Source organism: Typopeltis vanoorti, chromosome 8 (assembly GCF_054136105.1).
Source record: "Typopeltis vanoorti isolate ZY-2024b chromosome 8, IOZ_Tvanoo_1.0, whole genome shotgun sequence".
In the NCBI taxonomy this organism is placed as follows: Eukaryota; Metazoa; Arthropoda; class Arachnida; order Uropygi; family Thelyphonidae; genus Typopeltis; species Typopeltis vanoorti.
This window is the reverse complement of record NC_143556.1, coordinates 121,791,494-121,806,192: the sequence shown is the minus strand read 5'-3', so window position 1 is coordinate 121,806,192 and position 14,699 is coordinate 121,791,494. Positions and strand designations below refer to the sequence as shown.

The following is a 14,699-nucleotide window of genomic DNA, read 5'->3' as shown; positions in this document are numbered from 1 at the left end:
ATATGTAAGAGTATGTGCCTTTTCATTATGGGATACTAAGGTATCCCATAATGTGAAGTCATTAGCCTCTATATAGAAGTAGCCCAGTTATTAAGATACTTCACATGCAAACTTTGCTTACACTTGAATAAAGGATGAAACAAAAATATAATTTATTGGCACAATTAACTTATAGTATAACCAAGTAAAATCACTTGCAACAACTAGCTCTCATCCAGTGTATTTTAGTAATAAAGCGTGACACATTTTGAATACTTGTATATGGGATATATATGATTTCTACATTACTTCAATGGTCAGGCTCCAACTGATGAGATTTCAATAAAAGTTCTACTTAAGTTCCACTGTATGGAACAAGTAGGGATCAGTTCTGGACTATGTAGACTTCCACCAAATTTCCCATTGATCTTTTTAATCAAATTCCAGACTCTCTGTCCAAATTGGAATAATGTCACCTGGAAGAATTGGGACATGTGGTTAAAATTCAAACAAGCAGTAAAACAGAATATGATGGAATAGAGAAAGGAACAGGCTTTCCTGCTCGTACATAACAAACGCAATAGTATAGAATGGAGCAACATCATTAGAAACATTAGCACAGAGATAGAATTGCAAAGGCAGAAACAATTAGAAGAAAAAATTTTAAATAAAAATACAACAGCACTTAGCAGATTGCTCTTCAGCAGAATTCTTCAATAGACAACTCACTAAATTCCACAAAGAAAGGACAATCAGTCAAATCTGTGTTAATGGTGAAGGCATGTCCACCACTCAAGACATCCTTGACTACTTTCAAAAATCTGTTTGAAGACAATAGTACTGTTGGAAATTATAACTCTTGGAACACTAATGCCTTTTCTGTTCATATCCAAGACAGACCTATTACATAATCTGAAGTTACCACAATCTATAAGGAATGTGCCAGACAAGAAAATTCCCCATGACCTCATGGTCTATAGATAGAACTTTACTGTGAGGCCTGGGATTTTATTCTTCCCATTCTAGTTATACTATTTAATTATTTTCTCTGGTCATGGCACATACCAACTGAATTTGTAGCAAGTCATACCATCTTCATTCATTCCAAAACCTAATAGAGATCACACCTTGATCAGCAGCTGGCCTATTTCTCTATCTAATACTGACTACAAGATATTTTTCTGCATTATCAATGGCAGGTTAAAGTGGCAATGAGATACATAATTAAAAGAACACAGGTGTATGGAGTTTCAGGCTGAGCAGTAAAATGTAATCTGTTTCTGCTATGTGACCTAATACACTCAGTTAACACGAAAAAGTCGATGACAGTGCTATCAGCAGACCTAACTCAAACATTTGATAATGTCTGGCATCCCTTTCATTTTCACATCCTCTAGCAAACTGGTGTAGGTAAAAAGCTGTTATCTGTTATTAAAGGAGTCTATGCCAATTCAAATACCTGCCTCTAATTTAATGTTTCCTGTTAGACCCAGGCAAAATTTGAAAAGGGGTCAAACTAGGTTGCCTTCTTAATCCATATTTTTTTGCATTGGTTCTTGAACCTTTCTTACAGGAAGTCGACAATACACATGCTGTATAAGGAATAACACTCCCTTCAACTATGAAGGATATTAATCATATGCCAATGATATAGTGTGCACTATGAAGGATAATGATTTCATATACATCTTTTTTTTTTTTTTGTATTTTGGAAAAAATCAGCAAGATCAGTGGATCAACTGCTAATGCAGACAAAACAAAATTAAAGTTTTTGGAAAGTGGGATCTTGGTGGCATTCCTTTTGGACTAACCCCTAAGAGAGAGAGAGAGAACCTCTTGTTATACTTGGAATTACTTTCTCCACTTATCTAGCTGACATTGTTCCTTAATAATAAAACACACTCTGCTTAACTCTAACACTGCTACAACACTCTGGCTTTGACATTCTTTCCATTAAAAAAAAAGTAAAATTTGGTATAAATAAACGTTAAATCTCTTTTGTGGAAAACTTCCACAGCTGGGTACTGACAAGAATACTTTGTTTCATAACTTATTGAAGTTCCAAGGATAACCTAAAAGGAGGGATCTTGTTTGGAAAATTGCATATCATCAAATAAAAGTACTTCAACATTGGAGATCCAATCCGCGACATCTGTTACTGATTGCAAACAGTACAACATTCATTCTATAGCTGCCATTTTGCCCTGTGTATCCTTTCTTTTAGTGTTACATGGTGATCAGCATTCATTTTCGAAATTATGGATTTTACAACCGTGTTATAACTAACTCTTTTTATCATCCTGATGTTTCGAACTTCATATCAAGATCATCATTTGGAGAATACATAAATATACAAGACAAGCTGAGTTACATTACAAACTGTACGCTAGAGAAACAATGATTTGATCACAAGTTATTCTAATGGCATGACTCTAGTGGGGGAAAAAAAAAATTAAATTACATCAAGCTAGATTTAATTTAAGATAACATGAATAAACATTTTTTCTTACAGATAATTTTCTTTCAGTAACAATGATGTCCTATTTTAGTATTACAATTGTTATTTATGATTTAGGATCCTGGATTTACTGCAGACCTGATTATAGTTATTCTTAGAGAGGAAGGTTCCGTGGGTTGAATATATGCCTTCCATATGTATGGGATTTTTAGACCTTCATTATTGTTCAGATTAGGGTGGTTGATAATAATCTCACAAGCTTCCTTAAATTTGCATTAATACCATGTTTTGATGTGATGTAGACAACTAGTGCTTTTCCAATCAATTTTATGTAAGGTTGTTCAGGGCATGATCAGAAAGGTCAGTTTCGCCATAATTATTATATTTAATGTGTCGTTTATGTTCTTTTTGTTTGATAGGAATTGTGCATTCAGTTTCTCCTATATATGGTATGTTACAGGTGCAATGAAAACAGTATACTCCAGGGTGGGCCAGAGGGGCGAGTGGGTCTTTGGATGAGTTGAGTATGCTTTTTAATTCTGCAGGGGTTTTAAAGGTGGCTTTGAGGTTGTATTTTTGTATTACTCTGTTTACTTTGTCTGATGTCCCTTTAATCAAGTCCCTTTAACTTGCATCCTTGTCTAACTCCTCTCGCCACCGGAAATTCTCCTGTTTCCTCTCCATTTACACATACTGATGCTATTTGTGACCAATATAATCTCATTAAAATTATCAAGTCATAAGAGTCAATATCAATATTTTCTAGAATGTCAAAAAGCCTTTCATTTTTCACTGTATCAAATGCCTTTTCAAAATCTAGAAATCCCCAAAACAACTTTCCACGATGGTTTAGTGTTTTCTCCCCAATAATTCTTACACAAGTTATAGTCTCTCTAGTTCCTCTGTTGGTTCTGAATCCAAACTGTTCTTCATTCATTTCAATTTCTATTTTATTCCTAATTCTCTCTAAAATTATTTGTACCAGAATTTTTGCTGTGTGAGTTATAAGACTTATCGTTCTAAAATTATTACAGTCTGAAACTTCCATCTTTTTTGGAATGGAGATAAAAATTGATCTTCTAAACTCCTCTGGTAATTCTTGTCCTTCATAAATTCCGTTAATAATTTGCCATAACACTTCTTATTCCTTATAAGATGTTCTTCATACTTCACTATCTGTATACCATCGATTCCAGGCAATTTTCCTTCTTTCATATTTTGAATTGCTAGATTCAATTCCTCCCTCATGATTCTCTGCCAACTATGTTCTTTCCTTTGATTTTTCTCCTCTTTCCCTGTCTTCATAAAGTTTACTTACATATTCTTCCCATTCCTCTAATATCATCTCTTTTTATATCAGAATTTCACCTCTTTCATTCTTGATTGCTCCAGTCCTTTGCATCTTTCTCCTTCCTGTCATCATCATCATTATTATTATTATTCAGGCCTCCATGGAGTCAAAAGACTCATTGTGGGAGGTCCTTCCTAAGAACATAAAGTCTGTCAAGATTCATCGAGGGGAGGTCACCCCCCCCACTAAAAAACACAAAGTCTATCATACCACTCTTTAAACTCATTGACCGTTCTCGCTCCCACCACTCCATCAGGCAATGCATTCCACGGTTCAACCACCCTCCACGCAAAGAAACCACTCCTAACCCTGTTGCTCACAGTTTCCTTTCGTAACTTCCAGGAATGGCCTCTTGTCATCGCTCCTTCCCGCTGTTCAACCAAGCGAAAGAACTCCCCAGTGTCAACCCTATAACCACCTCTCAACAGTTTAAAAGTCTCAATCATATCACCTCTCCTTCTTCAATCCACCAAACTCTGCAGTACACATTCCCTCAGCCAATCCTCATAACTATCCTTGTACAGTACTGAAACCATCTTTGTCATCCGTCTTTGTATCCTTTCCACAGTTAATTTATCCCCTTCAAATCATATTAATGTTTTTATAAACACTTTATGTCCTTTCTTTCTGCCTGTGCTGTTGTATCTTTACTTATTTCATCTAATCACTCTTGCTTTTTCCTTCCTATCTCTCTTGGTATCTTCCTACTCAATTCTTTATACTGCTTTTTTTTCTCCACTGTTTTACTATTAACTAACTTTCTTCTTTGTGTTATTTTCTTCAAACTATTGTCTGTCATCCATGGTTTCTTTCTTTTCTCTCTTTCTTCTTCTTTTTTGACTAAATGTAATTCTGTAGCAGTAATTATGCTTTCCTTCAGAATCTTCCATTTTTTACCATTATCATCACTTTCTTGTATATTTCTCTTGTTCATTTAACCAAGGAACCATCACTAAAAGGTTTGGAATGTTTCGCCAATAAACAGCTGATTTCATAACTGGCTCTCACTGCTGATTCATTATCTCATAATATTTGAAAATACTTGTTGTTGACTTTGAAGTGAATTCTCATATTTCTTAATTTTTCTTCTCTGTTTACCCTCAAAGTGCGAATATTGTTCTTTGTGAACTTTATCGTAGTGCCTTTTTTATATTATATTCTTTGGCGACACTAACTGTTTCGTTACAAATAATGCACACAATTTTGTCCTTTGTTGCAGTGCAAAAGTCATTTAATTCCCATTTTTCTTGAAATTTCCGAAAAGGAAATAACTAAAGAAGAATTAGAAATCAGCCTGAAAGAAACAAGAAACGGAAAATCACATGGAGAAGATAAACTAGGTTCAGAACTATATAAATATGCAGGAACTAGATTCAAAGAAAGACTCTTATTATTTTTAAATAAAATTTATTCAACTGGTATCCCCCCAATAGAATAGAAAAAAGCAATTGTGATTCCTATCTTTAAAAAACGTAATAGAGAGATGATCCTAAAAAACTATAGAGGTATCAGTATAGTAAATTCCTGTTACAAAATATATAGCAGAATCTTAAATAGCAAACTAATGAAATATTCCGAAAACTTTATTTTAGAAGTACAGAATGGATTCAGAAAAGGACGATCATGTATAGACCCGGCTTTTTGCCTAAAATTAATGATAGAGAAAAGAAGAGAATACAATTTAGAAACACATATTGCATTTATTAACTTTGAAAAAGTATTTGACAAAGCTAAAAGAAGCATATTATTTAACATATTAAAAGAAAGACAAAACCAAATAATATCCTAAAAGCTATCACAAGTATATATGAAAATAATCAAATACAAATAAGATTAAATCATGAGCTATCATATACAAGAGAGATAAACCAAGGGGTATGACAGGGATGTCCCCTCTCAGCAGCTCCTTTTAATATCTACTTAAATGAAATAATAATAAAATGGAATAAAAATTTACATTAGGAATTAAACTTTCTTCTACAGTAAACTTAAACACTCTCCTCTTTGCCGACGACCAAATAATAATTAAAAATTCTGAAGATAAACTACAGAAAGCTATTTTAAATCTAAATGAGATATCCAAAGATTATGGTATGATAATATCAACAGAAAAATCAAAAAAAAATATGGCCTTTAAAGTTCAAGATCCAGCAAGAACTAAAATAGTAATAGATAACAAGATCTTAGAACAGGTGAATTCATTTAACTACCTAGGATATATGATCACATATGAAAAAGAAAAAGATATAAATGTAAAAATTGCAAAATATTTAAAAATAACAAGTGTAATTAACTCTATATTTAAACCAAACATAGTTCAAAAACCAACCAGACTAAAAGTATACAATAAATTAGCTCTACCAGTCTTAATGTATGGAAGCAAAATCTGGACAATAAAACAAAAAGACAAACAAAGATTGACAACAGCAGAAATGAAGTTCATGAGAAAAACTGCAAAGTATACCCTATTTGATAACAAAAGAAACGAAGAAATTATGAAAGAATTAAACAAGAATCAGTAATAGAAAAAATTAAAAAATTTAAACATAAATGGATGGAACACGTTCAAAGAATGAAAACAGAAAGATTACCAAAACAAGCCTTAAAGTACAAGCCATTAGGAAAAAGAAAACCAGGACATCCTCTTAAACGATGCTAGGCTTAAATCCTTGATATGCATGATGATGATGATGACAATTTTTTATAAAAATGTTTGAATAAAACAGCACAAAACTGTAGACCAGTGCACGATACTATTGCAAATAAAAATAAAAAATAATAATAAAAGGGATTCTCTCACTGCTAGATTGTTGTTGAATCGTGTTCGGGGCACTAACTTCAAGAATCACTGATTGACAGTAGGCAATTATGAACTCATAGCTGAATTCCCATGAGTGTAAAAAGCTGCATGTCACGTGAACAGCTGGTAGCCAACAGAATTAAACTTTTTCAGTATGATGCAAGCAGCTTGCTGTAAATTAACAATGAAAGCATAAATATAGTTTACGACTGATTAGGATTAGATCTAACATTGAAATTGCTATATAAATTTTTATTACTGCAATTATATTATAGCAGGTCGTTGCATCCATATTGTAACTATAAATGTCGTATGAAAATGAATAAATCGTTACCATATTTACTCGAATATAACTCACACTTTTTTTCCCCAAAATTAAAGCTAAAAAATCATGATGTGAGATATATGCAGGGATTTTTAGAAACTAAAGTTTTCAGAAAAAAAATGAAAATGGGTATGACTTACTATTATTATTATTCCAGGCAACTCCAAGGAGTTGACAGACTCATCGAGGAAGGCCCTAACATCATATCAAGAACAACTATTCGACATTCACACAGTATCTATCATACCTTGCTTTGAACTCATTCACGGTCGTAGCACCCACAACAGACTCCGGCAGCTTATTCCACTCATTCACCACTCTCCAAGTAAAAAACCAAGCTCTAACACCCTTGTCAACCAAATTTTCAATCAGCTTCCATGCATGGCCCCTAGTCCTCCCACCACCAGTCCTATTTTCAAAAATATCTTCTGGATTAATCTTACAGAAACCCTATAGTAATTTGAATGTCTCAATCATATAACCCCTCTTCTGCCTATCGACCAATTTCTGTAACCCACAAATCTTCAACCTATTCTCATAAGGTTCATTCAACAGACCTGCTATCATCTTAGTCACTTGTCTCTGGATCCTCTCCACTTCCTCCCCATCACGAAGAAATCCTAGTGCCCATAACTAGGCACAGTAGTCCAGATGAGGTCTTATCAAGGCTCGATACAGAGGATCAACAACTTGTTTGTCTCTTCATGTTAAAGTATTTTTCAGAAGCCAAGTGATTTGATGAGCTGATTTTACCACTTCTGCAATGTGCCCCCTAAACTTCAATTCCCTATCCACCAACACTCCCAAATCTCTGGCCTCATCAATCTCCTGGAGTACGGTTCCACCAATGTGATATACTGCTGCTATTCTTTTCACCCCAAAGTGCATAACCTTACACTTTGCCACATTAAATTGACATCCATTTTTCCTAGCCCAGTCCTCCAAACTATCCAAATCATTCTGTAAAATTTTGACATCCTGTGTACTCACAATTGCTCTGTCCAACGTTGCATCATCAGCAAACAAGTGACCACTTCCTCTCAGATCCTTACCTATATCATTGATGAACAAATTGAAAAGTAGTGGTCCAAGAACAGAGACCTACGGCACACCACTAGTCACAAGCCATCTTTTAGACTCCACTCCTGAATAAACCACTCCCTGGTATCTCTCCATCAACCACCCTCCTATCCATCTCACCAACCCTATATCCAATCCCATCTGCTCCAGTTTACTGATTAGGGTTCCATGTGGTATCCTGTCAAAGGCCTTGGCAAGGTCCAGTAGAATCACTGTAAAGCCATTACTCTTATCCAGTTCAGCCGTCATTGTGTTATAAAACATGAGCAAGTTACTGAGGCATGATCTATCATTCACAAAACCATGTTGTCCCCCATACAATATCCCATTTTCATCTATCCAATCCTGTATTCTTTCCTTGACTAATTTCTCTAAGACCTTGACAATGATTCCTGATATGCTAATCGGTCGGTAATTTACAACAGCAGTCTTGGGACCACCTTTATGCAGTGAAATTATTCCCCCCCCCCCCCCCGGGACTAACCCAGACCTGAGACTCTAATTAAACAAAATGGTCAAGGGTACTGACAATTCTTTAGCCGATTCTCGTACGACATGAGCTGGTATACCATCCAATCCCACAGATGTATTGACATTGAGGTTATGCAATAGACTACTCAACTCCACTTCATTCACCACAATTCCTGTATAATCTTCTGGTTCATTCGTTTCTGCAATGTTACCACCTGGATGATATATTCTTGCAAAGTGCTCACTCAGTAACTCAACTATATCAACTGATTCAGTTACCTCCCTACCATCGGCATTCTTTAAAATCATTCTGCCATATACATTTTTCCTTTTACTTGCAACATATCGAAAAAACTGTTTAGGATTACCTTTAGCCTGCATGGCCAATGTTCTTTCGTAATCCTTTTTTGCTTTTCTTACCACACTCGTTACCCTTCTGGCCTGCACTTTATACCGTTCATGTGCCTGCCGGTTACCTTTCTCTTAAATTCCCTCCATAGTTGTTTCTTTTTTTGCAGCTCAAGCTTAATGGTGTTATTAATCCATTTAACCCCTACTTGATTTATTATTCGAACTCTAGGGATACAGTCAGACATTGCTTCATGCAAACACTTCTTGACTGTCTCCCATGCACTGTCAACGTCTAGTCCTTGCAGTTGTACATGCCATGGCACTGAACCAATCAAACTCCTAAGCTTATCATACTTTCCAGCCCGATAATTCCACATGTACCCGTCTTAATTTTAAATTCCACACCTTTAGCCACCTCCCAAGTCAAGACCCTATGATCACTCTCACCAATTGGTGGCAATGTGGTCATATTTGTTACAGTCAAATCCTCAGATGTAATTACTAGGTCAGGCCCTCTCTGACCCCTAGTATTTTCCATTAAATGCTGTCGCAGATAGTTATCCCTTAATAACCACATAAAATCCAATTCCTTCCTCCCATGTGTTCTCTCCTCACTGCAATCAATGCAACCATAGTTGAAATCTCCCATAATAATTACCCTCCTTCCACTCATTTCTTCTATTTGCTTGTGCATACTATCTCCACCATCACCTGGTTTGCACCCAATTGTATATTTAGTTCTGCCAGCCACAATCTCACACCAAATGGCCTCAAATATGTTCTTTTCTCTATCATGCAATTCAACTTCTATTCTCCTTGGCTGCAGCTCATCAGCTATCATCAACAATACTCCTCCCCCCATTTTATTCTCCCTATCATTCCTGAACACACTATACCCATCACATTCAATCCCACTAGCTATGTCATCTACAGTCAGCCATGTTTCACTAATGCCAATAACCTGTGGTTTGGAAGTGCCAACCATGGCCAAAAACTCTTCCTTCTTGTTCCTGATACTCTTAGCATTAGTGTACATGAATTTAAGACCCCAATTAGCTCCAACCCTATCTTGATGCCTTATATTAACTATTCCATTTTGATTGACTTACCAAGAATCTCTTCTTTGTTATAGCTACTTCTGGCCTCGAGAGCGGTTTCCTTGTATGCATTGTCAAAGCCATTTATCCAAATAGTGTCATCATCTTTCCCATTATTCCAAGTAAAAATTACAAGTAACTTACAAGATTTTAGATACGTAATGAACACCCCACACGAATGTCTGAAAAGTAAAAGCAGAAATGAAAAAGGCAGCAATGGTAGGTCAATAGAGATAGAACAGCTATGAAGATGTGGATATGATTGGCGTGGTATTAACCAAAGATCACATTACCAAAACACAAAGTCAAACCGACTTTTTTGAGCTGAAACGCTAATTCTCTTCAGCCAAATTCCATAATATCTGAAACTGTCTCAACAACATTCACTCTATATGTCTTAGTTTTAACACATTTACAAATTTTATTGCAGCTTTGTGTTCGAGTTAGTGGGACACTCACACACATCTAACTAAAAATAATAGATATTAATTAGATACTCTGTTTGCAGGTGAAACATATGGTTTTGCTTAAGTCTAAACAGCATGGTTAATGTGGGAGGGGGACATGTGATTCATTAGTTAGTGCTGTTTTTATGCCGGTTGTCTCTAATTGCCATTGGGAAAGGCATATTGTTTATCACAGGGAGCGAGTTATTGTTCTGACGTGAAAGTGGTTGAATTTTATTTTCGTGTGCGATGTACAGTACATGCAAAACTTTTTAATTTCTTGTTTCATAAAGTAAAATCAGGGTACAGGGGTGTGAGTCATATGGGAGGGTGAGTTATATTCGAGTAACTGTCTTATTATAAAAAGCAATCATCCTTTTTTTAAAATCTTTCCTTTAGGCATCGGGGGCCCGCACGAAATTGCTTTGGGGGCTGCCAGTTTGACACACCTGCCTTAGATGATAGAAATATAAGATGTGATAATATTCGCATCTTAACAAGTAACAGACTGATTTGGAGGAAAATTGTAGATAGGAAGTTAGTAATGATGTAAATTTTTCATGTAGTACTATCATATCCTGTACACCCCTTGAAGGTAAATGGCAGGAATTTGATGATGATGATAATATAGGAAATAATCTGAAAGGATATATTCAACTGTTTGCTGATGATGCAAAATTAGGTACAGTAATAGTTAATCTGGGTGATGGAGAGTATGCCGGATGATTTAAATAGGCTGTGAATATGGGCAAAAGATAATCGGACAAAATCAAAATTTCACAGGATTCTTTAAAGAAGCCTGTGAAATTTTGATTAACCGTTCGAACCTTAACAATAATCGTAGCATAAAAATCCCAAGAATTTGGATGGCACACATTTAATCTGCTTAGTTCTTCAAGTTTTCCTGCAAACCCTGAGTTTAGAACTCTAAACAATTATTTCAGCTTTTATTGGCCATCATCCATACTGTTTGATTTAACATATATGAGTAATTTTGTTAACATGTTACTCTCTAGCTTAATTTATTTTTGTAATCAAATATATAATAATATTAACAGGACTCTAGCAATGATGTAGTATTTTTTTGTTTAACCAGAAGTGATGCAAGTAGTTTTAACAGTTGACCAAATCAATGTAACAGTAGCATACTGTATACATTGTAGTGCAGCTTGTTTCTTTGTATATATATATATGTACACTCCAGATGGGGACTTTAAAGTGAAGGTCAAAATGTCAAGTGATTATTTTGATTGATATTAAACAGAAATTTTTCTCTAACACAGCAGTTGTTTCCATAATTTATGCAACGAAATCAATGATAGATTGTGTGGATAGTATGCCACAAGTAATGGTCTTTGGAATCCATGGAGGTGCCCATACAATAATAATAATAATAATAATAATAATAATAATGCATGGAATTTTCATTTTATTGAGGGCAAGAAGAGGTCAAGTAGAATCCATGAAAGCTGAGAATTGATGAATGCAAGGAAGGAGTGAAAGTTAGATTTTTTCTGATAAAGTGAAGAATGATTAAAGCTGACTCCATTTAGTGGTGGTGAGTGCAGTTAATAGCGTGAATGAATTTTTAAGAAAAGGAATGAGAAGTAATGCACATGATATGTGGCCTCTTTTGATTAGTCCCTGACTCCATGGAATAATGAACTAATCATTATTATTAAATAATAATAATAATGTTAGCATTTGAGTACACTGGACAGATGTCATTATGATCAGAAGACGTTTGGTGTTCAAGTTGCTTTATATTCTTAGGTTTTTTTTTTTTTTTTTTGTTGTTGTTTTTCTGCAGGAAAACCACAAGAGGTATATGGTGATCAGTATCTGATGTGCTAGGAGGTGATATGCCTTGGTAATCTATGTCATAGGTGGAGGAAAAGAGCAACATATAGGTTTCTGTATTTTCAGAAACTGTAAACACAGTAAAAATTGTAAAAACCAGCATTTACTTCATAATATTCTGATTATATCATAACAGAGCACTGAGCACTCCTGTCAAGAGCCTTAGATATTGGTGAGGTTCTTTATTAGAGTTCTCTATTATAGAAATATACTATTGGAAATTGCAATACAAATATGTTACTGGAAATCGCAACTATGAATGAATAATACTAAACAATGAATGATGAGAACTGAGAAAGGAAAGAAATGTCTACAAGAAAAAACATTTATTTCTTAAGAAAATATTTTAAATACAGTACCTGAAAGATATCTGGACTTTATTGCCTGGAGCAGCTTTGATAATCCAAACACATTCAATATCAAGTGGATAGCTATCAGGAAAATCAGGACTATTAAATGATCCACTCTCAGAAGTATATTCTCCGCCACAGCCTAAAATAAACATATAAATAAATAAATAATGATGAAAAAAAAAAAATGAAATGCATAAGGAGGGTGAAAAAAAAAAAACTATTTGACATTTAAGGAAGTTGCTTAAGGTTCAAAACTGGATAACAGAAAGTAGAATCTCAGACAGCCTGTAAGGAATTATTATTATTATTTATTTATTATTACACAGAGGACATTGTGTAGGCAAACAGATGGACATAGGCTGTTATTGCTGCTCCAGTTTTTATAGTTTTAAAGTGGTTTTAATTGATGTTTTTATGAAAGTGTGGATATTTAATTCTACTTGTTATGCTGAAGACAGGAATGTTTAATTCATTGAAATTGGCTAAGTAATATTCAAATTTTGTGAGCTGAAAGTCATAGATAGAGTGAACTGTTATCACCAACCAGCAAAGAACAGAGGATGTCACCATTTTAAAGTCGCACTGCAGTTGATAAAAGGCAAAAAGTCCAAAGGTCACCAAGATATCAAAGGTTACCAAGCAATGAGCTGTTACAAGTGCAATAAGCTATTAAGAGATGAAGGGGGGGGGGGGGGGGGCCCACTGGTCTGGATGTGGTCAAAGAAAACACTACCAATGCTCTGGGATCTCAGAAAGCACATGGAAAGCAAAAGGAGCTGCAAAAAGGACTGAATGGTGCAGTCTACAATGCTGTGAAAAAATGAAGAACAAAGAACAGACACTAAACAAAAGTAACAATGCACATCAAGGTAAGTCCGCTCTTGATCTTAAAATTACTGATGACTTAGATTCATTCAAACTCATGGGTAAAGACTAACTAAATACACACATGGAACAAATTAACAAAAAATGTGAGGATTATGAACATTACATACAGTACAATAACGTAACTTTTTGGAGAAACCTTAGGAACTTCGCAAGACATAAAGATGAAATTAAAGGTAACAAGAGAAACACAAGAAACCTCTAGCATGAAAATGGCGAATTATGGAAAGAGGTAAAAACCTGAAATGGCAAATCAAGCACATACTACAAAAAAGAATGAAAAAAAATTCAAATAGAGGGAATACCAAAAGAAAAGACAAGACTTAAGCAACATAGTGCAACTGGTTGGCACCAAAATTGGCATTCCAATTTTGGTGCCAATCGGTCATCGTCAACCAAGAGACCGCCACAATCATCGCTCATTTTATCAGCAGAAGTCCAAGAAACAGCATTCCTGCACCAAGCAAGAAAACAAGGCCAACAACATCGATTCTAACTGACAAAACCAATCTACATATCTGAACATTGGCCTCCATACTTTAAAAATATTTTAAACCAAGCAAGGAAAACAAAAACAGAGAAAATCTACAAGTTCCCGAGAACTAAGGATTCACAGATATTTAGGAGACAGAATGAAAACAATCGAGTTTGTATAATTGCAAGAGAATCCGACCCTACACAGCCTGCTAGTATAAAACATTAATGCTCCATATCCTTAAGGGATTAATATAATTATGGCTATTATAGCCTGTTTTTGTTTAGGAGTGTCCCTTATTTTAATATATATATTTAATACATAAGGGACACTCCTAAACAAAAGCAGGCTATAATAGCCGTAATTATATTAATAGTGTTTAAAAGGAATAACATGGAAATTTTCCCAGAAACTATACTTAATTTTTATTGTGTTTGTTTGTAACAATAAAACCCTGCAACCATTGGCTCTCTACTCATACCACCACCCCCTTCTTCCCCCTCCGTGACACAAAATACACTTTAATAATAAGATTGTTTTAGCACTCGCTCCAAACACTAGGCTATGTCATGGGCTCACGTCATACTTTCAACGAATGTATAACCTTCACAAAAGTAACCTACCAGAAAACCATCCTCACATACACTGTGCAAAAAATGCACATAACATTCCTCAAGAATTGCCTACATCACAACATCAGGCCAAACTTTGCTACAGTGCTCGGTAACCGCTCCATTTCCGGGAATAAAAAAATTTGCTACCGACCTT

General features: G+C 35.0%; 1 protein-coding gene across 1 annotated transcript in view; it reads right to left on the bottom strand.

The window, feature by feature from the left end:
- Nucleotides 1-14,699, bottom strand: part of Cubn (Cubilin) — a 2,223,842-nt gene that overhangs the window by 1,060,990 nt on the left and 1,148,153 nt on the right. Inside the window, exon 37 of the mRNA XM_090396294.1 lies at nucleotides 12,578-12,710. Within this exon, the coding sequence (XP_090252420.1) occupies nucleotides 12,578-12,710 (133 nt within the window). The remainder of the gene's footprint in view (nucleotides 1-12,577; nucleotides 12,711-14,699) is intronic.